Consider the following 27782-nt stretch of genomic DNA (forward strand, 5'->3'; position numbering starts at 1 on the left):
AGTAAATAAATGTATTGCTCACTGTTAGTCAAATGTCCCACATCTCAAGTCAAGAGCTCAAAAACTGAGTGAGCAAGATAAATAAACTGAAGATTTCTATGGTTTTTATTAAAAATTGTATAACCATGGCGCAACACAATGTTGGATATTAAGAAAAAAATGAAGTTTTGCACAACTATATATCATAGCCATCACATGTGCCAAATTTCAAGCCAAATGCTAACAGGATGAGGGGCTTAGTTGAATTCACAATATTAGTGTATCGTTTTCATTCAAAATATACTGTTACCGTGGCAACACATTTTCAACACTGACAAAAGAGTTTTTGCACATCTAGGTAATGTACAGGTAACATATGCCAAATATGAAGCCAAAATGCTCTAAACATAGAGAGTTAGGATCTAATCGAAATGTTTGTATGATTTTCATTCAAAATGCACTGTTACCATGGCAACACATTGTTCAACAATGATGGAATACAAAGTTTGCATATCTCTGTACTACAATGGTTGCATGTGCCAAATTTCAAGCCAAATGCTCAAAGACTGAGGGAGTTACCTGAATCCAAAATATTTTATATTGATTTTCATTCAAACTATGCTGTTACCATGGCAACACAATGATCAACAATGACGAAAGGTTAAGTTTGCACATCTACATAACATAGTGGTCAGGTGTGCCAAATTTCAGGCTAAATGCTCAAAGACTGAGGGAGTTGGCGGAATCCACATGCTTTTTGGTGAAAAATGTTGTTACCATGGCAACGCATTGTTCAACAATAATGACAGATTAAGTTTGAACATCTATATGCTATAGTGGTCACCTGTGCCAAATTTTAAGCCAAATGCTTAAAGACTGAGGGAGTTAACTGAATCCAAAATATTTTTGCATGATTTTCATTCAAAATATACTGTTACCATGGCAACACATTGATCAACAATGACCAAAGACAATGTATGCTCATCTACGTACTCTAGTGGTCACATATGCCAAATTTCAAGCTTAATGCTCAAAGACTGAGGTAGTTACCTGAATTCACAATATTTTTGTATGCATTTTAGTGAAAAGCTGCTGTTACCATGGCAACCCATTGTTCACCACTGACAAAAGATTAAGTTTGCACATCTATATACTACAGTGGTTGCATGTGCCAAATTTCAAGCTAAATGCTCAAAGAGTGAGGGATTTAACTGAATCCACAATATTTTTTTTATGATTTTCATTCAAAATATGCCGTTACCATGGCAACGCATTGATCACCACTGACGAAAGATTACCTTTGCACATCTACGTACCGCAGTGGTAATGTGTGCCAAATTCTAGCTAAACGCTTAAAGACTAAAGAAAGTTAGCTGAATCCACAATATTTTTGTATGTTTTTTGGTTAAAAAAAAGCTGTTACCATGGCAACGCATTGTTCATCACTGACGAAAGATTAAGTTTGCACATCTTTATACTATAGTGGTCATGTGTGCCAAATTTCAAGTCAAATGCTCTAAGACTGAGGGAGTTAACTGAATCCACAATATTTTCGTATGACTTTCATTCAAACTATGCTGTTACCATGGCAACACATAGATAAAAAATGACGAAAGAGTAAGTATGCACATCTACATACAATAGTGGTCACATGTGCCAATTTTTAAGCCAAATGCTTGAAAACTGAAGGAGTTAGGCTAATCCACACATTTTTGTATGATTGGTAAAAAAAATTCTGTTGCCATGGCAACAGATTCATCACCACACACATGTGTTTTGCACAAATATACATTACATTGATCGTATATCCCAAATTCAAACTGAATTGCTACAAACCTAAGAGATTAGAGCAATCCACAACATTTTGTAAGATTTATATGAAAATCTTCCGTTGCCATGGCAACGCATTATGAAATACTCACGAAAAAGGTCTCTTGCACATCTGCCTGTGATAGCGGTCACACATGCCAAATTTGAAGTTGATTGCTCAAAAATTGAGAAAGTTGTTCGATCCACAAGTTTTTATGAAAATATGCCGTTGCCATGGCAACGCATTGTGCGATACTAATGAAAAAGGTGTCTTGCACATCTACCTTTGATAGCAGTCACACATGCCAAATTTGGGGTCAATTGCTCAAAAAATGAGAGAGGAGTTCGATCCACAACATTTTGCTAGATTTTTTACAAATTTGCCGTTGCCATGGCAACTCATTATGCAATACTAACGAAAAAGGTGTCTTGCACATCTCCCTTTGATAGCAGTCACACATGCTAAATTTGGGGATAATTGCTCAAAAAATGAGAGAGTAGTTCGATCCACAAGTTTTTACGAAAATATGCCGTTTCCATGGCAACGCATTATGCGATACTAACGAAAAAGGTGTCTTGCACATCTACCTTTGATAGCGGTCACACATGCCAAATTTGGGGTCAATTGCTCAAAAAATGAGAGAGGAGTTCGACCCACAAGATTTTGCAACGGACCGACCGCCCGACCGCCCGACCGCCCGCCCGCCCGCCCGACCGACCGACCGACCGACCGACCGACCGACCGACCGACCGGCCACCCGACCTCAGGATGATTCCTATATACCCCCCCTACACACTATGTGTGGGTGGGGGTATAACAAGTTCTGGAAGACAGGGAACTCTGAAAATGTTATTACTTCTACTTTTATGAACATTATTCAGCATTGGGTACTCTTCTCCATTCGATATTTTTGCCTTACTTTTTATTCTTTTTCCATTCACTATTTGAATTGGTTTAAAAAATATTACAAAAATATCACATCAAATTATAAGATTTCTGTTGCATCGGCTTAAAGTCAAACCTGTTATAGTCCTATCTAACTCAAATATACTTACAGATGGGTCTAGGTCATCAATGGACTCCAGAACTCTCTTTTGGATCTGGTCCATTCCGCCATGCTCGGCAAACTAAATGTATGACACAGGGGAAAGGTGTGTTTATGAAAATCACAAACGAGTTCAAGTCACACTTATCATGCCTTACGTACATGACATATAACCTTCCTGCACAATGACTGAAACATGACAAGCACAGACAAAGAGACATGTAGATGACAGTGACAGACACACACATACAACCTAACATGCACACACACATTCGGAATTTACAAGTACTTTGAATCTTTTGTGTGAAACAGATCATGACATATTTTCACTCAGAAGACAAATATTGAATGCTACAAAGGTCAGAATGATAACTACCAACTGTGAGTGATTCTAACATACACTCACGACCAACTGCAGTGCACAAGTCATGGCATCGCTGTGGAAATATCACAAGTCACTTTTTCAGTCTTTCTGAAATGATGGAGCATTCAGTATTTATTTCATCGAGCCCAAGAGAAGGCCTTTTTAACAAAAGAAAATAATACCTGCAAAACACATAATTACCAAACTATACATACATACATATCTACTAGCATTCGCAAATTCATCAAAACTCATCGATGGTATACTCAATAGCAACAATGATGAATAACAATAATAATAATCATGATCATCACCATTATCATCACCATGATCATGATCATGATCATCTTCATCTTCATCTTCATCCTCATCCTACTCCTCATCCTCATCCTACTCCTCAGACATCCTCACCCTCACCCTCATCTTCATCTTCATCTTCATCTTCATCTTCACCTTCACCTTCACCATCACCATCACCATCACCTTCACCATCACCATCACCATCACCATCACCATCACCATCACCACCATCACCACCATCACCACCATCACCACCATCACCACCATCACCACCATCACCACCATCACCACCATCACCACCATCACCACCATCACCACCATCACCACCATCACCACCATCACCACCATCACCACCATCACCACCATCACCACCATCACCACCATCACCACCATCACCACCATCACCACCATCACCACCATCACCACCATCACCACCATCACCACCATCACCACCATCACCACCATCACCACCATCACCATCACCATCACCATCACCATCACCATCACCATCACCATCACCATCACCATCACCATCACCATCACCACCATCACCACCATCACCACCATCACCACCATCACCACCATCACCACCATCACCACCATCACCACCATCACCACCATCACCACCATCACCACCATCACCACCATCACCACCATCACCACCATCACCACCATCACCACCATCACCACCATCACCATCACCATCACCATCACCATCACCATCACCATCACCATCACCATCACCATCACCATCACCATCACCATCACCATCACCATCACCATCACCATCACCATCACCATCACCATCACCATCACCATCACCATCATCATCATCTTTAATAATCATAATGACCAAATGATTCACTCACAAGGTTGATGAGGTTGACCAGCCAGCCACACGGGTCCTTGTACGTGTCAAAGGGAGGGCTGATGGCAAAAGTGCTGTTGACCCCAAACACCTCCTCCCAGTGGATGTGATCCCATTTCTTGGCCCTGTTCTTGTAGTGGAACTCAGACTCTGGATTGAATGCCTGGGACAAAGAAAATGAACAAATAACAAAAATATATGGAGAATGAAGCAGAAGGTAAATACCACGAGGAAAATAATGTCAAACAAAGAAAAACAAAGTAAAACGAGGAAAAGTAGAATTTACGCGGTGCGTAATATATGTCCCCGCCGGAAGTAGCATTTTGTAGCAAAATGTACAATACGGGTCACAAAGCAAGGTCAAAGGTCAAAGAAATCAAAGGTCAAAATTCTGTGTAGAAGTTTTGAAGCCCTCACCTGCTGGTATCACATAAAGCAAACGGAATCGAAATCGGGTTAGAAATGGCGGAGTAGCATTTTGTAGCCTTTGTACAATATAGGTCAAAAATGAAGGTCAAAGGTCAAAGAAGTCAAAGGTCAAAATTCTGTGTACAAGTTTTGAAGTCCTCACCTAGTGCCATCACATAAAGCAAACGGAATCGAAATCGGATTAGAAATGGCGAAGGAGTAGCATTTTGTAGCAAAATGTACAATACAGGTTAAAAATCAAGGTCAAAGGTCAAAGAAGTCAAAGGTCAAAATTCTGTGAAGAAGTTTTGAAGCCCTTACCTATTGCCATCACATAAAGCAAACAGAATCAAAATCGGGTTAGAAATGGTGAAGGAGTAGCATTTTGTAGCCAATGTACAATATAGGTCAAAAATCAAGGTCAAAGGTCAAAGAAGTCAAAGGTCAAAATTCTGTGTAGAAGTTTTGAAGCCCTCACCTAGTGCCATCACATAAAGCAAGCGGAATCGAAATCGGGTTAGAAATGGCGAAGGAGTAGCGTTTTGTAGCAAAATGTACAATACAGGTCACAAATCAAGGTCAAAGGTCAAAGAAGTCAAAGGTCAAAATTCTGTGTACAAGTTTTGAAGCCCTCAACTAGTGCCATCACATAAAGCAAACGGAATCGAAATCGGGTTAGAAATGGCGAAGGAGTAGCATTTTGTAGCAAAATGTACAATACAGGTCAAAGGTCAAGGTCAAAGGTCACAACTGAAATTCTGTGTAGCAGTTTCAAAGCTCCCACATAGTGCTATCATATAAAGCAAACAGAATCAAAATTGGCTCATAAATGACAGAGAAGTAGCAAACTGAAGATTTTGATCACACACGGATGCACACAAGGACACACAGACACACAGACGGATACACGGACGGACACACACACGGACACACACACGTACGGAGCCCGTTTCATAGTCCCCTGCTTGAATTCGTTCGGCGGGGACAACAACGAAGTATAAAGAAGACGGATATAGAATTTGTCATTAGTTTGAATACAGGTGAGACATTGATTGGTTGTTGCTCATGAGCCATGTTCACTGTTGATCCCTGCTTCCAAATTTCATCGACTAAAATTTCAGGCACTCAAGAGAGTTGTGAAAGGTCAAATTGATGCAGAGGCATACATGTAGGTATTGTAGGGGAAGACTTTTTTCCAGCTCGGTACTGTGATCTCCTACTTGCTTTGCTATTTGTTGATTAGCTATTTGCAGTAATTTTCACTTAACCCGTTGAGGACTGTTTGATTTTGCTACGACATGCATTTCCCATAGACACCTGCTCAAGTATACTCGGGACTCATCCTCGACGGGTTAACGCAACATGATTTCTCATTTGAAACTGTGTGATGACTGAAATTGCTCACAGACAATAGTGAAGTCCTACATTATCGCTTAATCTTAAACCTATTAAAATGATGGTGTACAGACTGACTGTTGGAGAGTGGACATTTTTATCTCCCTTCCTCTTGAAAACACAAAACTTACACAAAACAAAGAGAGACACCAAACAGAAACAAAAGTAAATACTGAAACAAGTATGCCGAGAGCTTGCTATGTGAACCCTATAAAGTTTAGTATCATTTAATTTGAATACTGAAAATGATGTTTTCTTTCAGGTGATTCTGTCTGACGAAGCATACCAGTGCACCTCAATGCAGTACGAACGTTACGGATTTCTTTCTTCTGGTTCATAAAAGCAAAGAAACCAAGGTGCGGATTGAGTTTGTCAAAGCTTCTACCCACCATGCTGAGGACGTCGAGCAGGTCGTTGGGCACCGGCTTGTACCTGAGCCGGATGGCGACAAGCTCCATGAGAAGTTGCAGCATGTTGTAGATGCCCTCGTGGATCTCGGCGCCCCAGCGATGGACCGCCTTTGACATCATCAGCTTGCGGAATGCCTCCGGCATGCAGCGCGTCACAAAGCGCATGCAGTTCTCGTCCGCCTCCATTTGTCCTGCATTCAAGAACAGATACATGTTCAGTTTAGCCTATCAAGTACCAGAAACTGCACTTCTGTGTTTGATGGTACTACAGCTTATTATTATGATTTCTTTCCTTTTATTTAAAACTATTCAATGCTAACATTTCAAAAGGTATAGAATAAAAGCTTCTCTTTCATTTCAACTCATTCTGGTCTTTTTGTCTTTTTTGCATGCAAAATCTTTATCAGCTTTTAAATTGCAAAATTCATGGCTAAACATTGAATTGGCGATAGAAGATTGCAGTCATCTCTCTGATATTGTCGGCTTTTTGTAACTTTCATGAGCTTTTGAGAAGATGGGATAAATCTAATCAGTTTTTTTTTCTAGTCTCCCTCCAATACAGGACATGCAGTATTATTCAAAGTTGTCCATCAAAGAAGGACAAGATATTTCTGCAGGGAAATCAATACACGATTTAACTGGTTTTAGACTAAAATTCTTACCAAGGGTCTTAGTGTCTATTAAGACAATAGTAATAACAAGAATATATCTAGGAATCTTTAATCTATGGTTACACGGTCTAAGAATACACCTTTGTTTATATCAGCTTTCACACACACACATACACTCACATTTCTCTGGGAAGATTATAAATACGGATTGCTCACACATACAGATGTGCCTTGGCATTTGGTTTGATGCTAAAGATAGAAACCTATCAGTCACTCCCTCGCTTATGAGGTTTCTATAAAGCAATATCGAAACAAAAACTGAGTGAAACAAACAAAAGTAAAAGCTTTCTTTTTGTCATCAAGCTCATGCCACAAAACAAGAGACATGTTGAAAAGTCCATAATCCATGTTACAGGCAAACACAGCATCCAACTTCACATGAAGATTGATAATCAGAAGCAACTTTGATGTTCTGTCCTCCCTTCATCATAATGAGTTGACATATACAGTGCACTCCCGTTATAACAAACACGGTTATAACGAAATTCCGGTTACAACAAATTTAAAATTCAAGCCGCAACATTATTCACTCTATGTAATTTTATTGTTTATTTGTTCGGTTATAACGAAATTTCGATATATAACGAAAGAAAACTGCCAGTCCCGAGGACTTCATTGTAACGGGAGTCCACTGTACTCGTTCATACCATCGTTGGCGAATCGAATGGATGCAAGCAGGCATTTCCCAAGGGACTCTTCCCTCTTGTACGGGATGGACCACTGGTCGGTGAAGACCCGCCCCTCTAGCTCATAGAGGTTCCCTGTGGGGAACTCTTTGGACACCTCCATGCTCTCCTCATCCCGAGGATCAACACTACTGGAGCTTGGATCTTCATCCTGCAAAAAGGGGGCCAAACACATAGACACCAAACTGTCATGCTAAATGTGAACATGTCCTTTACAGTATAAGATGAAATCCGAGTCCAGTAGATCTCTGTGACTGCAAAATCTACCCTGTCCTACTTCAACATTTAAAACTCCATTTATAATAGCTAAAATTTCAAAATCCCACCAAGATATAGGATCACCCACAAATAGAATATCTGCTAGGTCAATGATTACTTCTAATGCACAAACATGTTTAACACAATGAGTATACATAGAGTATAAACAGTACATAGGATGTATTTGATGTGCAGAAGAAATGAGTCATCTCAGTACTAGTACAGTATACATGTAGATCATGTATATTCCTTGCATAATTGCTTGTCCAATTTCATAAAATATGATGCTCATACACACACATAGTATGTACAGTGTACCTGTTCACATCACTGACTGACAGTAATCATTTGTTTTTGTTTGGATATCACATGTTTTGGCCATTGTATTGTTATCATCCTTTTCTTCCCTTCTTTTCTTATTTGATAGTAACACGATAAAGATCGATGATGATGATGACTGGCCTAATTCTGATTTCGACCTCCGCTTGAGATGTATAACCTGCACAACTAGCACACTGTTCCCTGGAGTTAGAAAATTATGTACATGTACATACCCAACAACATTATCCTTATTAGGAAAGTCATAGAACTTTAAGAATGCATACAAAATACGTATGAACCTTCAACATAAATTTTACAAGACTGTAGCCAGTTTTACAGCATCGCGACCACCACCACAGAAGCATTTTTTTTTTTTTTTTTGGGGGGGGGTCCTAAGTTTTTGCGACTCGTGTGTGCAATGCATACCAAAACTTGGATTTGAATTACAGTAATGCCCTGCTGATATAAATCACATTTTCATATGCATTGCCACCCATTAGTTGCTCACTTTTGAACATTGTTTACCTTATGAGTAAACTGTAAAACACGGTATATTCGCAGCATGACATTTTCGCAAATTGGAGCCGATGGCCTTTTCCGCAGCATCAAATTTTTTTGCGAATTGCCACTGGCATTCAATGCACAAAATGATCCTACAGTCGCTGACGAGTGAACCGAGAAAATCGAGTTTGAAGTCAGATCATCAAAATCCGTCAAAACATTCAGATTTCTGTTTTTGACATAATTTTGTAGTCTAATGTATCTTCTATCATCTGCCGAAATTTCGAAGCTAAATGGTCAAAGGAAAGGCAAGAAAATAGCATTTTTCTGGGCCATGATTTTCCGACTTTCAACGGAACAGAAGCGTGTCCGAACGAGGGAGTGATCTCATTGGTCAGTGCGTGGCATCCTGGTTACTGATTGGTCGTGCGTAGACCACTGGCGCTAAGCTTGAATAAACATCACGGAGGTAGCTAGGAGCATACCTTCAAGTGCCAAACGGTGAAAACTGTCTTGCTTCCCCCTGATCATGATAGTGGCGGAATGAAAACTTTGAAGGCGGTTTTCTCGAAACGCTGATTTCTTAAACCATTCGACATGCGCTAATAAAATCATCCATATCTCCGCAACCGAATACTTTTATGAGTCATGTTATATATGACATTAGAGTGGAAGAGTAAGGGAATAATGTCATGTTATTTTCAGAAAATTGTCCTCCCCTGACTTTCGGATCCTTTTGTTGCAGCGGGTCACATACGCCTGTATAATGTAGACAAGACCTTTCATGTGCATTTTAATTTTGTGAATCTTGGCTCTCGTGAAATTCGCAAAATTAAAATGCATGCAAACTTTCCTCGTTTTACAGTAATATGGTATAACACAATTGTGCACTAATGGTATGGTTTGCCATATTTACATGAAAACATTATAAAAGGAAAGAACATACAAAAGTATTCAATAATATTCTTTACATTGGAAAACATTTCATATCAACTTTACCTGGTACCACATGATATTTGATCAACCCATTAATAATTTGTAAGTGTCATATAAGGGCAGATGAAAAGTTAATGTAAACAGAGAAAACTCCCTATTTATTTTCACTTACACAAATATCTGCCCCCTAAACAAGTATTCCCCCACTCACATAAAATGATCTTGCTCATTTTCAAAGAATGTAGGAAATGCCGCACTGCTACAATATGTACTGTACTTAGTGTACAATGTTTCGGGTCTCATAACATCAAAGTGACAGTCAAAAGTCAAAAATTTACATAGTATGTCTTTAAAAACCCTACGGATGTATATTCAAAAAGAAGAAGTACACAAGTATGTCACGTAATCCACGATTTGTCCAAAAAAAAAAACAAAAGAAGCTTGCTCCCCACCTCTAGCTGCTTCAAGAAATGGTGTGATTGGGTTGGATTTACATCACTTTGGCAAAAATATTCATACATGTCTAACATCTAACTTGCGTGTATTTCCTATGCACTCCTGGGTTGGTGAACTAACGATACTAGGCACTGAATTAGTTCGCAGCCCATAGCGCGCCACATATTATTAGTACGTGTGTTATACACACACTTCAATGTAGGATGCATTGTGCATCATCGCATTTGAAAAACTTTGTTAATCTGCCACCTGAAATCCATTCGAAATCAAAAACATTCTCGCATTAAAAATGGTTTTGTCACCTGTTACATATGGTAAAATACATTTGGATTACAATGAGGTCTATTTGTGTTGTTAAGGACGAAAATGGTGAATTAGGAATGCAGAGACTCCAACCCAAAGTACCTTCTGATCTGGAGATTCTCCCGCCTGAAACCCCTAGCAAACGGGAGACTCAAAGTTGATGTGTGCGAAGCGCCCCAGGGTTCTAGATGCTCTCTGGTGCTATCTAAGGCTTATTTTTGTAACTATGATAGAAATATGTAAGAAATCCTTTCCAACGGGAGACAAAGAGCCATGTGAAATTAAATCTGGAGAACGGGAGATTTTGCAAAAAGGTTTTCGGCGGGAGATCTCCCGTACGGGAGAGTTGGAGTCTCTGGGAATGTCTTTTGAGAACGAAGAAAATCGTCGCCCCAGGTGATCTCTGATTGCGGCGCGTGTTACATGCAATGTGAATGTCTGGAGACTTTAGGTAGTGGCAACTACGTTAGTGTCTACAATCTCTTTGAAGACTGCTCAAAAATCTTCAAAATTGGTCTTGACTAAACTTAGACCTATAACTAAGTAAATTTATTAGCAATGCAAGGGACACCTCTTTCAGTTATCCTCTGAATTCACTCAACATTCTACAATATTCTTTAAGAACAAAAAAAAAAAAAAAATTGAAACTTTGAGAATTACAAAACAGTAAATTTTTCTCATGCATTTGTCACTGAACAGTGAAGAGAAGGATGAAGCTGAGCCTGAAGCAGTCTACCGTCTAACTTGTTAGCATTTTATTTTAGCAAGTAATTTAACAAGTTAGAAAACAAAACCAAATTTCTGAATTTTCTAGCTAACGTTAGAGGTATAAATCCACAAGAACACAATGTAGTAAATTATTTACTTAGCAGTCTAGTACTAGTAATACCTCAATTGGCTCAACAGCTTCATCGTAAGAAGGTGGTGGTGGATCAGGTGCTTGTCGATGCTGAGAACCAACAGTCCGCCGCTGACTTCCCGGTGCGTCTTTCATTTCTACCTCGTCAACAGTGTCGTAACTCAGCCCCGGCTGTTCTTGCGTTAGAATAGCGACGGCTTCGTTAACATCATTCTGCCCGAGACGGAGAGCCTTTTTAATGTGCGTCATGTCCGAAAAGCCCATATTTATGAGCATTTGGACATTTTCCTCACTCGGCTCCATGGCAAAGTTTGACGGCCGCAACGTCTCCTTTATGAAGACGACTGACGATAAACAGATTTTCCGTAAGATGGTCTACAACTGAATAAGTGACAGTGGTTACATCAACTCACTGTAGGTCGCCATTTTCAGTGGGTTGGGTTCGCGAGAGATCCGACAGGAGCAAGTTACGGTGCGGGTTGTGCTCTCGTGTGTAGAAAGACATAGCGCGCAGGGTGAGCGCGCGAATACACCGCGCGGAGAGAGCCCGCGGGTCAACAGGTCAAAGTGCGGTTAATTATTTTGGGGAGGTGGGAGAGTACTAGTAACTTAGTGTGCTGATATACATATTGTAAAAAGTTTGTTTTTCTTTTTTTTTTGTCTTCTTTTTGACTCGTTTTTAATCTCGTTTTAATCTTTCACATGCGAGGGGTATCAAAGTTAAATATTCCATCGACTACGTGTGCAGTTAATATCTTGGATTAGTTCCAATATCGACCACTTAGTGTGTCATTTCTTCACTTCCCTCTCACTTGCTACATGGGTTTTATATTTAATGACATTATTTTGAGAGAGGGTCGAACCCTTGATAGTCATGCCCCTTCATATGGTTTTCTCTTTTGGTCGATTATATTTTCTTCCCCATTTGTGTGTGTGTGTGTTTTTTTTTTTTTTCGGGCTTATTGAAGTTGAAGTTGAAGTTGAAATGAATTGTTTGTTTCTATCTCCCTTTGTTTTTAGCTATCGGGTGTGTGTGCGTTTTTTGTTTTATTTTGTTTTGTTGTTTGTTGGTTTGTTTGTTTGTTTTTGTTTTGTTTTGTTTTGTTTTGTTTTGTTTTGTTTTGTTTTGTTTTGTTTTGTTTTGTTTTTGTTTTGTTTTTTTTTTTTGGGGGGGGGGGGATGCCCCAGCCCGTCTCCCGGTTACGCTTGCTGTTTCGTCTGCTATTAAGCATGATACGGAACTTTTACGAAAATAAAAAAGAAAAGTGTCCGAGTACATCAGCTCGCATATTGTTTGTTTTGTTTGTTCGTTATGTTTTTATGCAAATCATGCAAATTATGCGAATTATTGTTGTTTTAAGGGAAGCCCTGAGATCTGAGAGGTACTAAATTAGGGATATTACACACAAGTACATGCAGGATCTCATTGTGGGATTTCTTATAGGATAGAAACTACAGATTAATTCAAGGGACATAACACAGTAATGGGGAAAGAGAACTTGTGATTATAATTTTCATACATGTATTTCCATTTTTCTCAAATTCATTGACATTGATACAAGAAAAAGAGAATGCAAAATGTTTACAACCATATCTTTTGATTGCATCAAATAAAGAATCCTTGAACTGAACACAAATGTTATATAAAGCCCGCCGCACACTATATGACTCACGACCTTACGACTGACAGACTTTGGATCTGAATTAAACAAGCGGTGTTTATTTTGAGGATATGAAGATTTATTTCGGATCCAAACGAGTCTATCAGTCGTATGGTCGTTAGTCGTATAGTGTGCGGCGGGCGTAAGGTGTCTCAACGAAGTAATATAAACGGGTGCACATCACGAGACCGACATCCACGAGTCATACAGCCTACGAGTTTTACAGCCCACGAGTCATACAGCCCATGAGTTCGACGCTAAGCAAACAAGGTCCACGAGACCGACACATTAAACCCCGTGTTGTGATATCTGACGAACTCGTGGGCTGTTTTTACCTAGTGTCGGTCTCATGGGCTTTATTTGCCTATAGTGTCGAACTAGTGGGCTGCAGGACTCATGGGTGTCGGTCTTGTGGGATGACCCCATATAGAAACATGATGTGGCCTACATAAAAGCTAGCGTGTAAAACTGGACACCCCGTTATATTAGTCGATTTCCTCGTGACAGCATGTATAATGGTGCAGTGGTGCCCCGGAGTGCTTTTAGCTGCGTACGGTATAAGCACACCCCGCTTTGGCAAGTATTGGAAACACGAAGGGAAATTTAGGGACATTCACAAGGATAGTTTTGTTTAGGCCCTATCAACATCCTATAGGAAATTGAATTGTGATGATTTCAACATTACTAATGGAGGTCGCACTGATTTCCCGTTTTGTGTTCTGTATAGGGGTCTATACTTTTCTTTTGCCACATCCGATTTGTTTCGTCTGGTCTTGGTCTGTTAGGTGAGCTGCTGCCGTTTCACTTTTGGTTGCATTTTCACCACGTGCAGTCATAATATACTTTAGGTGTGATGAGGACTTAAAGGTCCCGTTTGCTTTTGGGAGCAGTGATTTAAAAAAATGTTCAAGATACCACTTATGATGCATATGTGTAGGTCAGTTGTACAATTGTATCACAAAACATCCTATACCATTGTTTTCCTTATTAAACCATAACTGTTGATAGACGGTTTAGTCTGGAAACATTATAACTATTGTTCACATTTTGTACTTGAACAATACTTAACATTGATTTCAATTTTTACATTGGTTGTTTCTATCCTTAACTCACATTTTCGAACTATTTTGAAGCACTAATGCTGTTTTTTTTTTCATATGCAAATGGTAGATTATGGCTTTAATCATTACGAAACATTAAATTAAAATTGAACTGAACTGAAGAAGCTCGAAACATTATATGAATCAATTATAGGGCAATTGAGAGACGATTATTACCAAAATATTTCTATACACAGTGGCGGATCCAGAGGGGGCGCAACCGGCGCACGCCCCCTTTATTTTTCGTTAAAAACGAAAGAAAAAAATGAAATGAAACCCGGAAGTGGCACCAGGAATATTGGTTGCGCCCCCCCCCCCCCCTCTTTACAGAATTCCTGGATCCGCCCCTGTTGCAAGACTGAACATCGGTACTATACGATTATTCTCTTCAAGGGTTAATCGTATAAGGGATAATGCTGAGAGTAGAAAGGCTTTAAAACTGCACCCAACCGCACTGATAAATAAATTAAATCATTACGTTAAAAGAATACAAATTAGTAGGAAGGAAGTATACCTATACGGTATATCTTGCTATCAGGACAACGGCAGACGAATGCATTTCTTGACTTGTTTTTTTTTCTCACCATTATAGCAGTTAGAATATTGAGACTAAAATGTGCAGATTTTACAGAAACCCATCAGGAAGTTAGTAATGACTAATCAGTAGAAAGTATAAACGATTATTAAAGAGTGACAGCGAAAGCAATGATAGTAAACATGCATGTTGGGCAGCATGAATCACATTGCAATAAAAGCACTTAGACACTTTTATTTCGTCTGCATAATATACGGCAAACATTGAGATTTAAAGGTATGATAAAGTCGTCGACGTATTGTTGCTTTTATTAAAGGACATTTTCTGAAGGCATGTGATAACGCAATGGATACAATCTGTCATTACGGACAACATAATTGTTTTATAATGCTAATACCGTTATTAGATGAATCAGACGACTCCCCAACGAAGTCCTCGGGACGGGTAGTTTTCTTTCGTTATATCGAAATTTCGCTATAACCAAAAGGAACTGTGCACCATAGACGTTATACCGTGATACTCATGTTGGGACCTGAATACTTCACTCTGCAATAACATTTCGTTATTATCGTGTTTGTTGGATATCGGGAGCGTCCTGCACAGGTTTGCAGAGCATTTATAAAAATATGACTTATGTAGGGCCTTCACACATCCTTGATCCTTTTCCCGCCCGTATATGAAGCAGTGCTATTGTTTTTCTTTGCCTTCTTTTTCACAGGAAACATTTTGTTTCAAGTGAAAGATGTTTCTTGTAGTATACTATCAGCTTGAAAAATCGTAAATAAACTTAAGTGATATCCAGTTTTACATACAGGCATTTCCAATGTCACGTCACGTTTTCACGTATCAGATAACATTTTTTTTTTCATTATCTACATGTATTATACACAATAGCGATATGTTGTACTTTGCAATATTTACCGCTTTCATTTAGTGAAATTAATGGATAATCATCACTGTTTTCTGTGCACGAACAGTTAACTCATTATAACTAAATAATCATTATTTTCATGAAAATTAAGCGTCCATTACTATTTACATTTATTCTCTTTAAATTTTATCAATACTATAGTTCTTTCGACAACGTAAGTCCGCACAATTAATATGAGACACCATTTTAGAGAAAGATGATTTGAATATTTGTTTTGACAACTCAATAACACAAGTTTCATTTTCAATTCAACGTTCGATTGAATTGAAAATGAACTTGTGTTATTGAGTTGTTAAAACGAATATTTGTTTTTGCCAAAATGAAACAAGTTTCACTTTGGCATGACTCTATAGTATACAGATCAGACGTTGTTTTTAAACTTATAATCATGCTATTTCCCCTGACATAGGCCTACGTACACAATGAGGATTCAAAGAACACAGTTCTTTCCTTGATTCGTGTTGACGGAATATGGCTTCATTTTTATTGCAACCAAACTAAAACTCAATCAGTGATGCTTCTTAGTGTGAATAGTAAAGTATACAAACACCTGTCATTCTTCACGATTTAAGACATTGCATGCACAAATACTGTTACCTCTATCCATCTATCCGCACACATATTGGGAAAGGAAAATCGAAAAGTCCAGAAAAAAAAAATCGCAACAAATCCTACGACTTTCAGAAAGATTTCTGAAGCTTTTTCCCGTTGAAGAGCGGGGGGTCCGCGGTCTCCCCCCCTTTTTTTTTCTAATCTGCCCTTTCCTTCATGACGAAAAAGTACATGTAGTGCTTGCCATGCGTAGAAACAAATTTTGGATTCTTGAACATGTTCAATCATATGCCGGTTTATTCTTCAAGACAAGGTGCTTTGTTTACTATAGAAAGCGTGCTTGACACTTCTTCAGGCCTTAACTGTCGCAAAACTGTCCCATTTGCTACCATCGGTACGCCACATTGACATAGTTCTTACAAGGATTGTAACTTTTTTAACTCAATCTTCTCCATTATAGCGCTCCCTGACCACTGCTGATGTTGAGTTCGTCGAGTTCCTCAGACACATAGAGCTAAGTTAGGTTTACTGTCATTATCAGCGTTCCATCTGCTCCCACTCCCTAGCAGTCCACCTCCTCAATAGTAGGAGGGATCCTGTCACCAAGGAGAGCCTTGAACTTGTACTCCTTAAGTCCTCTTTTATCCAGGTGGTCCATGAGGAAGTCAGCCCAGTCTTTGTTCCGTCTCGGGAGCTCAAACCTCTCAGCAGCCATCCGCCTCTTCATCGATTCCACGAAGCGTCTCTGCTTCTCCTCCACCTCTTCGAGCTGATCCGTCACTTTGTAGAAGTTGAAGAAGCTCTGGTTCATGCTGTCAAAGTACCTGGAGCATTCTTCCCTTAGACCCGTAGACTTTTGGTCGATGACAACGACCTTGTCAGATCCTGGCTGTCGGGAGAAGGGGCCACGTGAGATTCGATACCACTTCTTGAGGGCCCTCTTTAGCTGGCGAGTGGCGCACTTTGATACTTGGAGTGCCGAGTTGAGATTTCTCATGACTTCGGAGTTTGGGCAACTGTCCAGCAGACTTTCGTTGTCCAGGAAGTCATCGCCTTCTTCGCTTGTTTTGCAGAAGAACTCGAGCTCCTCCTCTAAGTTGCCCTCATCTTCGTAGGAGATTTTAATCACAGGCTTTCGAACTTCCTTTCGAATCTCGACGTCACTTTGAACCGATAATTTCCCGTCAGACGTGGATGTATTTGAGTCATTGTCCTCCTCCTGTTCTACGTCGGCTGCGTCAATATTCCAGGAGCAACCGCCTCTGGAATAGATCATGTCCTCCTTAGCGTCTTTTGGGCTGCTACCAACCTGCTCCTCATTACAGAAAGTGCCAATGTTCCAGGAGCAACCTCCTCTAGCGAAGACCATGTCATCTGAAATGTCTGTTTGTGCAGATTCACTTTGATCCTCACAGCAGATGGACGATGCTGAGGTGCCATTAATAGATGATCTCGAAATCTCCGTATTTGAGTCTTTATCGACCTCATCATCACTACGATGGATAACGAGGATATCAGCTTTGTGACTGGAAGCTTCATTTGCATCAGCACCAAGCCTAACTTTATCGGCGGGACAGTGGTTCTTCGAGTCCAACGTTAGAATAGCGACGGCTTCGTTAACATCATTCTGCCCGAGACGGAGAGCCTTTTAATGTGCGTCATGTCCGAAAAGCCCATATTTTGAGCATTTGGACATTTTCCTCACTCGGCTCCATGGGCAAAGTTTGACGGCCGCAACGTCTCCTTTATGAAGACGACTGACGATAAACAGATTTTCCGTAAGATGGTCTACAACTGAATAAGTGACAGTGGTTACATCAACTCACTGTAGGTCGCCATTTTCAGTGGGTTGGGTTCGCGAGAGATCCGACAGGAGCAAGTTACGGTGCGGGTTGTGCTCTCGTGTGTAGAAAGACATAGCGCGCAGGGTGAGCGCGCGAATACACCGCGCGGAGAGAGCCCGCGGGTCAACAGGTCAAAGTGCGGTTAATTATTTTGGGGAGGTGGGAGAGTACTAGTAACTTAGTGTGCTGATATACATATTGTAAAAAGTTTGTTTTTCTTTTTGTTTTTGTTTCTCTTTTTGACTCGTTTTTAATCTCGTTTTAATCTTTCACATGCGAGGGGTATCAAAGTTAAATATTCCATCGACTACGTGTGCAGTTAATATCTTGGATTAGTTCCAATATCGACCACTTAGTGTGTCATTTCTTCACTTCCCTCTCACTTGCTACATGGGTTTTATATTTAATGACATTATTTTGAGAGAGGGTCGAACCCTTGATAGTCATGCCCCTTCATATGGTTTTCTCTTTTGGTCGATTATATTTTCTTCCCCATTTGTGTGTGTGTGTGTTTTTTTTTTTTTCGGGCTTATTGAAGTTGAAGTTGAAGTTGAAATGAATTGTTTGTTTCTATCTCCCTTTGTTTTTAGCTATCGGGTGTGTGTGCGTTTTTTGTTTTATTTTGTTTTGTTGTTTGTTGGTTTGTTTGTTTGTTTTTGTTTTGTTTTGTTTTGTTTTGTTTTGTTTTGTTTTGTTTTGTTTTGTGTTTTGTTTTGTTTTGTGGTTGTTTTTTTTTTTTGGGGGGGGGGGATGCCCCAGCCCGTCTCCCGGTTACGCTTGCTGTTTCGTCTGCTATTAAGCATGATACGGAACTTTTACGAAAATAAAAAAGAAAAGTGTCCGAGTACATCAGCTCGCATATTGTTTGTTTTGTTTGTTCGTTATGTTTTTATGCAAATCATGCAAATTATGCGAATTATTGTTGTTTTAAGGGAAGCCCTGAGATCTGAGAGGTACTAAATTAGGGATATTACACACAAGTACATGCAGGATCTCATTGTGGGATTTCTTATAGGATAGAAACTACAGATTAATTCAAGGGACATAACACAGTAATGGGGAAAGAGAACTTGTGATTATAATTTTCATACATGTATTTCCATTTTTCTCAAATTCATTGACATTGATACAAGAAAAAGAGAATGCAAAATGTTTACAACCATATCTTTTGATTGCATCAAATAAAGAATCCTTGAACTGAACACAAATGTTATATAAAGCCCGCCGCACACTATATGACTCACGACCTTACGACTGACAGACTTTGGATCTGAATTAAACAAGCGGTGTTTATTTTGAGGATATGAAGATTTATTTCGGATCCAAACGAGTCTATCAGTCGTATGGTCGTTAGTCGTATAGTGTGCGGCGGGCGTAAGGTGTCTCAACGAAGTAATATAAACGGGTGCACATCACGAGACCGACATCCACGAGTCATACAGCCTACGAGTTTTACAGCCCACGAGTCATACAGCCCATGAGTTCGACGCTAAGCAAACAAGGTCCACGAGACCGACACATTAAACCCCGTGTTGTGATATCTGACGAACTCGTGGGCTGTTTTTACCTAGTGTCGGTCTCATGGGCTTTATTTGCCTATAGTGTCGAACTCGTGGGCTGCAGGACTCATGGGTGTCGGTCTTGTGGGATGACCCCATATAGAAACATGATGTGGCCTACATAAAAGCTAGCGTGTAAAACTGGACACCCCGTTATTTAGTCGATTTCCTCGTGACAGCATGTATAATGGTGCAGTGGTGCCCCGGAGTGCTTTTAGCTGCGTACGGTATAAGCACACCCCGCTTTGGCAAGTATTGGAAACACGAAGGGAAATTTAGGGACATTCACAAGGATAGTTTTGTTTAGGCCCTATCAACATCCTATAGGAAATTGAATTGTGATGATTTCAACATTACTAATGGAGGTCGCACTGATTTCCCGTTTTGTGTTCTGTATAGGGGTCTATACTTTTCTTTTGCCACATCCGATTTGTTTCGTCTGGTCTTGGTCTGTTAGGTGAGCTGCTGCCGTTTCACTTTTGGTTGCATTTTCACCACGTGCAGTCATAATATACTTTAGGTGTGATGAGGACTTAAAGGTCCCGTTTGCTTTTGGGAGCAGTGATTTAAAAAAATGTTCAAGATACCACTTATGATGCATATGTGTAGGTCAGTTGTACAATTGTATCACAAAACATCCTATACCATTGTTTTCCTTATTAAACCATAACTGTTGATAGACGGTTTAGTCTGGAAACATTATAACTATTGTTCACATTTTGTACTTGAACAATACTTAACATTGATTTCAATTTTTACATTGGTTGTTTCTATCCTTAACTCACATTTTCGAACTATTTTGAAGCACTAATGCTGTTTTTTTTTTCATATGCAAATGGTAGATTATGGCTTTAATCATTACGAAACATTAAATTAAAATTGAACTGAACTGAAGAAGCTCGAAACATTATATGAATCAATTATAGGGCAATTGAGAGACGATTATTACCAAAATATTTCTATACACAGTGGCGGATCCAGAGGGGGCGCAACCGGCGCACGCCCCCTTTATTTTTCGTTAAAAACGAAAGAAAAAAATGAAATGAAACCCGGAAGTGGCACCAGGAATATTGGTTGCGCCCCCCCCCCTCTTTACAGAATTCCTGGATCCGCCCCTGTTGCAAGACTGAACATCGGTACTATACGATTATTCTCTTCAAGGGTTAATCGTATAAGGGATAATGCTGAGAGTAGAAAGGCTTTAAAACTGCACCCAACCGCACTGATAAATAAATTAAATCATTACGTTAAAAGAATACAAATTAGTAGGAAGGAAGTATACCTATACGGTATATCTTGCTATCAGGACAACGGCAGACGAATGCATTTCTTGACTTGTTTTTTTTTCTCACCATTATAGCAGTTAGAATATTGAGACTAAAATGTGCAGATTTTACAGAAACCCATCAGGAAGTTAGTAATGACTAATCAGTAGAAAGTATAAACGATTATTAAAGAGTGACAGCGAAAGCAATGATAGTAAACATGCATGTTGGGCAGCATGAATCACATTGCAATAAAAGCACTTAGACACTTTTATTTCGTCTGCATAATATACGGCAAACATTGAGATTTAAAGGTATGATAAAGTCGTCGACGTATTGTTGCTTTTATTAAAGGACATTTTCTGAAGGCATGTGATAACGCAATGGATACAATCTGTCATTACGGACAACATAATTGTTTTATAATGCTAATACCGTTATTAGATGAATCAGACGACTCCCCAACGAAGTCCTCGGGACGGGTAGTTTTCTTTCGTTATATCGAAATTTCGCTATAACCAAAAGGAACTGTGCACCATAGACGTTATACCGTGATACTCATGTTGGGACCTGAATACTTCACTCTGCAATAACATTTCGTTATTATCGTGTTTGTTGGATATCGGGAGCGTCCTGCACAGGTTTGCAGAGCATTTATAAAAATATGACTTATGTAGGGCCTTCACACATCCTTGATCCTTTTCCCGCCCGTATATGAAGCAGTGCTATTGTTTTTCTTTGCCTTCTTTTTCACAGGAAACATTTTGTTTCAAGTGAAAGATGTTTCTTGTAGTATACTATCAGCTTGAAAAATCGTAAATAAACTTAAGTGATATCCAGTTTTACATACAGGCATTTCCAATGTCACGTCACGTTTTCACGTATCAGATAACATTTTTTTTTTCATTATCTACATGTATTATACACAATAGCGATATGTTGTACTTTGCAATATTTACCGCTTTCATTTAGTGAAATTAATGGATAATCATCACTGTTTTCTGTGCACGAACAGTTAACTCATTATAACTAAATAATCATTATTTTCATGAAAATTAAGCGTCCATTACTATTTACATTTATTCTCTTTAAATTTTATCAATACTATAGTTCTTTCGACAACGTAAGTCCGCACAATTAATATGAGACACCATTTTAGAGAAAGATGATTTGAATATTTGTTTTGACAACTCAATAACACAAGTTTCATTTTCAATTCAACGTTCGATTGAATTGAAAATGAACTTGTGTTATTGAGTTGTTAAAACGAATATTTGTTTTTGCCAAAATGAAACAAGTTTCATTTTGGCATGACTCTATAGTATACAGATCAGACGTTGTTTTTAAACTTATAATCATGTAATCACACATTTCCCCTGACATAGGCCTACGTACACAATGAGGATTCAAAGAACACAGTTCTTTCCTTGATTCGTGTTGACGGAATATGGCTTCATTTTTATTGCAACCAAACTAAAACTCAATCAGTGATGCTTCTTAGTGTGAATAGTAAAGCATACAAACACCTGTCATTCTTCACGATTTAAGACATTGCATGCACAAATACTGTTACCTCTATCCATCCATCCGCACACATATTGGAAAAGGAAAATCGAAAAGTCCAGAAAAAAAAAATCGCAACAAATCCTACGACTTTCAGAAAGATTTCTGAAGCTTTTTCCCGTTGAAGAGCGGGGGGGGGGGGGGGTCCGCGGTCTCCCCCCCTTTTTTTTCTAATCTGCCTTTTCCTTCATGACGAAAAAGTACATGTAGTGCTTGCCATGCGTAGAAACAAATTTTGGTTTCTTGAAGTCCTTGAACATGTTCAATCGTATGCCGGTTAATTCTTCAAGACAAGGTGTTTTGTTTACTATAGAAAGCGTGCTTGACACATCTTCAGGCCTTACTGTCGCAAAACTGTCCCATTTGCTACCATCGGTACGCCACATAGTTCTTACAAGGATTGTAACTTTTTTAACTCAATCTTCTCCATTATTGCGCTCCCTGACCACTGCTGATGTTGAGTTCGTCGAGTTCCTCAGACACCAGATATAGAGCTAAGTTAGGTTTACTGTCATTATCAGCGTTCCATCTGCTCCCACTCCCTAGCAGTCCACCTCCTCAATAGTAGGAGGGATCCTGTCACCAAGGAGAGCCTTGAACTTGTACTCCTTAAGTCCTCTTTTATCCAGGTGGTCCAAGAGGAAGTCAGCCCAGTCTTTGTTCCGTCTCGGGAGCTCAAACCTCTCAGCAGCCATCCGCCTCTTCATCGATTCCACGAAGCGTCTCTGCTTCTCCTCCACCTCTTCGAGCTGATCTGTCACTTTGTAGAAGTTGAAGAAGCTCTGGTTCATGCTGTCAAAGTACCTGGAGCATTCTTCCCTTAGACCCGTAGACTTTTGGTCGATGACAACGACCTTGTCAGATCCTGGCTGTCGGGAGAAGGGGCCACGTGAAATTCGATACCACTTCTTGAGGGCCCTCTTTAGCTGGCGAGTGGCGCACTTTGATACTTGGAGTGCCGAGTTGAGATTTCTCATGACTTCGGAGTTTGGGCAACTGTCCAGCAGACTTTCGTTGTCCAGGAAGTCATCGCCTTCTTCGCTTGTTTTGCAGAAGAACTCGAGCTCCTCCTCTAAGTTGCCCTCATCTTCGTAGGAGATTTTAATCACAGGCTTTCGAACTTCCTTTCGAATCTCGACGTCACTTTGAACCGATAATTTCCCGTCAGACGTGGATGTATTTGAGTCATTGTCCTCCTCCTGTTCTACGTCGGCTGCGTCAATATTCCAGGAGCAACCGCCTCTGGAATAGATCATGTCCTCCTTAGCGTCTTTTGGGCTGCTACCAACCTGCTCCTCATTACAGAAAGTGCCAATGTTCCAGGAGCAACCTCCTCTAGCGAAGACCATGTCATCTGAAATGTCTGTTTGTGCAGATTCACTTTGATCCTCACAGCAGATGGACGATGCTGAGGTGCCATTAATAGATGATCTCGAAATCTCCGTATTTGAGTCTTTATCGACCTCATCATCACTACGATGGATAACGAGGATATCAGCTTTGTGACTGGAAGCTTCATTTGCATCAGCACCAAGCCTAACTTTATCGGCGGGACAGTGGTTCTTCGAGTCCAAGCCTGACTCAGTAGAACTATGCCTTGTCTCCAGAAGAGATAGTTGGGAGTTCAGTGGCTGGCTCTTACTATCTCTGATGTCGTCATCGGGGACTTCACCGGGGAGAGTGAAGCTGAAGTTGGCCAGACTGGTGTCGGAACACCCATGTGTGCACCTCCCATTCAACTGACTTGCTCTGATGGGTACCGACCGGGATAATGTTAGCCTGTCCGATTCTTGTCTCACTGTTTTTGCTTCCACAGATTTTGATCCCCTCACAGTTCGCGAACGAGGTGCAGTCTCCTCCACTCCGGTACAGGGAGATACCTTGTTTTGTGGACGAATCCACAGTCGCCTGAAGAACGGGCGCCGAGAACCTGGCGATGATGTAGTGGCTCTTCGAAATGCCTTCTTCAGACCATACGTGAAGGCAGAAACCCTGCAGGCTTTGGGCATCCGCCATGGGCAGCACAATCCCGTATTGTCGTCATAGCAACCTTCGGATGCAAGAGTCGTACTTAGTTGACCAGCAGACATTGCGTCCTGTAGCAATTATACGTAAACGACATTACTTTACTTTTATTGTTTTCAGTTTTTATAGTTGTGGGGGTGAAATGTGTATTACATGGCCAGCGGAACCGGGGGGGGGGGGGTGGGTAGGGGGCTCGCCCCCCACTTTTTGTGCACCATACAAAGGAATACATAAGGTGTGATCACTTTGGGCCCCCACTTTCTTTACCCCGGAAGTACGTAAATGGCACTAAAAAGAAATAGATATAGATCTGAGTGTGAGTGCGGTAAGGTTATGTTTTTGCGCTGAAGACCCCCTTTGTTTTTTTTTTTTGTTTTTTTTTTTTGCTTGTCAGCTGAAAAAACCCGGAAGTGGAAGGAGAAAGATGAGTTGCAGACCTTTTTTTTTTGCTTGTTAGCTCATGAAACCCGGAAGTGCCCCCCCCACTTTTGAAAACGCTCCGCCGGCCCTGTATTATTTGTGTGTATGTTTGGACATATCATATCTTGATATCCATGTATTAGACCCAATATGGAAGAACATAATCATTTTAATAATGAATCTGAAATGGGCAATTCATCCATTTTCTAATCTTTCTTTGATTTATGTATGATTTATGTATTGTTCTGTGCATATTTTAATGTGAAATGGGGAATAAACAAATAAACTTAAAACGTTATACCTGCAATTAGTTACTCAGAACAGAAACACGATAAAAAACATTGCGGAACAGAAATGTGAATTCCCAGTCATTGATGTGATGGTGCACGTATTTCATTGGAGGACCTATGCAATGAAAATAACGCATGTTGACTTGTGTTGATTCATAATACCCTCAATATCACTTGTGGTGAAACAAACATCTAGGTACGTTCTATATAGCTGAATAATGTTCTGTTTTTTTTCTTCATATTACTTGGATAAGACCTCAAATAACCTCCCAAACCAAGATTCTGCCTGTGACGTCATCTCTCAACCATTACTTAAGTATTAACATGATTAGCAAAAGACATCGGAATGCACCTTCTCCTGGCCTAAACGGAGCATACAACTTCCATGTTTCCATAACATGACAACCGGAAGGCATTGCAGAGAAACGAGAGCATGTAGCTTTCTCATACTTTCTTCTAACTTCTGAAAAATGGCTCACTAAAGAAACGGAAATCTTACCGTTTGCAAAACGTCAAAGGGATATGTCGGCATGCGCAAGTCGCGACTAATATTTCGAGAAAATATTCGAAATATCACAGAAGATAGACGAAGAAACTCCGATTGCCTCAAGTGCAAATTCGAAAGTGGCAGAGAAATACTTAGCTAGTAAACAAACCGTTGCACGCATGGCATATCATGCTGGTGACGACATAATCATGCGCAGAACTACGCGCTTCATAAAAAAAAAAGAAGGCCTTGGCTTGTTGGGCTCTGATCAGGAACGCATGCGCAAGGGAGAGAAATGGTACACTACTAGCTTGCTACCTTTGCTTGCTACTTTATATATTTTGTATTATGCGCGCACAACGCCTAAATAGACTCTTGTCATTTTATTGGTTGTTTAATATTGATCATTTGTCCCATTTTACTATTACATCATCATTCGTGCAACTGTGGCTCCGTTTACAGGTGCAATCGTGGATCCATGCGATTTGCTCCATTGCATAGATGCACGCCGAGATCCCGGCACACTACGTTCGTATAAAACGCTTCCGTCTGCGGTGTGCATGCGAGGATCTCGCAAATTCTCTCTAGTTTCTAAATTCATAAAACATCAAATGACAAGGATTTTTACATGGCCGGCGCCACGTTTTCAAAAGTGTAGGGGGCACTTTAGACTTCAGGGGGGCATTTCATGAAGGAACTTGTCGGATAAAATGTCCGATAAGTCTCTTTTATCCGACAAGTTTTGAGAAATTCTTTAGTCTGATTGGCTGATTTCTCTGAACTTGTCGGATATAATTGCCTTGTCGGACATTTTATCCGACAAGTTCCTTCATGAAATGCCTCCTGGTGCCACTTCCGGGTTTCATCAGCTCACATGCAAAAAGAAGAAAGAAAGAAAGAAAAAGGTCTTCAGCGCAACTTCTGTAGTTCTGTCAGGGTGCCACTTCCGGGTTTCTTCAGCTGACAAGCTAAAAAAAAAAAAAAAAAAAAAAAAGAAGAAAAAGAAGAAAAAAGAAGACTAACCGACTCACACTTCATGGGGAAAAGGGTGTGTGTTGGGGAGGGGGGGGGGGCAAAGTGGTGACACCTTATGTATTCCTTTGTATGAACGAGGCGCAGCCGAGTTGAATGGATCATTTCATCTTTCACTTCATGAAAATAATCATCTTCTGTCTATTGTACTCGTAAAAAAAAAATCATTGTTTGTATACTATAACTTGCAAATGCCAATACGACACGAGCATTCTGATAACGTGGAGGTGTCAACCAAATTAGTGAATTCAATATAAAAGAAGTCCTGAATTTAGTTAGTTTGGGGCCGTGTATGTGTGTCTTTTTCATTGGAATATGGTTGCCTATTCACAAACTTGAATGACCGATGAGATTCCGTCTCCAGATTGAGATGAACTTGAATGCTCATGGCTGAAATGCGTGCTCCTCTCCTAAATTTGATTGCTCCAATAATGAATTTGAATGCTCCGATAGTGGATTCAAATGACCGGATTTTGAATTTAACTGCTGATTCATACAGTGCTGCGAGCGCGGATTGCGTGAAATTGAATGCTCGAAATAGGAACTTGAATGACAAAAGTATGAAACTGACCGGGAAAACCTATAATAATAATAATAATAATAATAATAATAATAATAATGATAATAATAATAATAATAATAATAATAATAATAATAATAATAATAATAATAATAATAAGAAGAAGAAGAAGAAGAAGAAGAAGAAGGAGGAGGAGGAGGAGGAGGAGGAGGAGGAGGAGGAGAAGAAGGTCTTCTTTACCAAGGGTATCTTTGCAATATTGCCACTGCTCTACCGGAGGGTCCTGCAATTATTATTACGCTAGCGTTGCCAAGTACCCATTCATTGCCATTTGTACACCTGGGTCGAGAGGGACATGGTGGGTAAAAACATCTTGTCCAAGGACACAAGCACTGGGCGGGAATCGAACTCGGGTCCTCCGATTGGGA

The 27782-nt window shown here is 40.0% G+C and overlaps 1 protein-coding gene across 1 annotated transcript in view; it reads right to left on the reverse strand.

The window, feature by feature from the left end:
- LOC139723596 (ubiquitin carboxyl-terminal hydrolase 24-like) overlaps positions 1 to 11996 on the reverse strand; it is a 63196-nt gene extending 51200 nt beyond the window's left edge. Inside the window, exons 1-5 of the mRNA XM_071634830.1 lie at positions 11601 to 11996; positions 7898 to 8087; positions 6559 to 6770; positions 4368 to 4529; positions 2845 to 2916 (exon numbers count right to left, since the gene is read on the reverse strand). Coding sequence (XP_071490931.1) covers positions 2845 to 2916; positions 4368 to 4529; positions 6559 to 6770; positions 7898 to 8087; positions 11601 to 11873 — 909 coding nt within the window. The 5' untranslated portion in view covers positions 11874 to 11996. The remainder of the gene's footprint in view (positions 1 to 2844; positions 2917 to 4367; positions 4530 to 6558; positions 6771 to 7897; positions 8088 to 11600) is intronic.
- Positions 11997 to 27782: the final 15786 nt, after the last annotated feature.

This window comes from Diadema antillarum, unplaced genomic scaffold, assembly GCF_040938485.1.
Source record: "Diadema antillarum isolate AM-2024a unplaced genomic scaffold, OU_Dant_1.0 scf00000195, whole genome shotgun sequence".
Classification (NCBI taxonomy): domain Eukaryota; kingdom Metazoa; phylum Echinodermata; class Echinoidea; order Diadematoida; family Diadematidae; genus Diadema; species Diadema antillarum.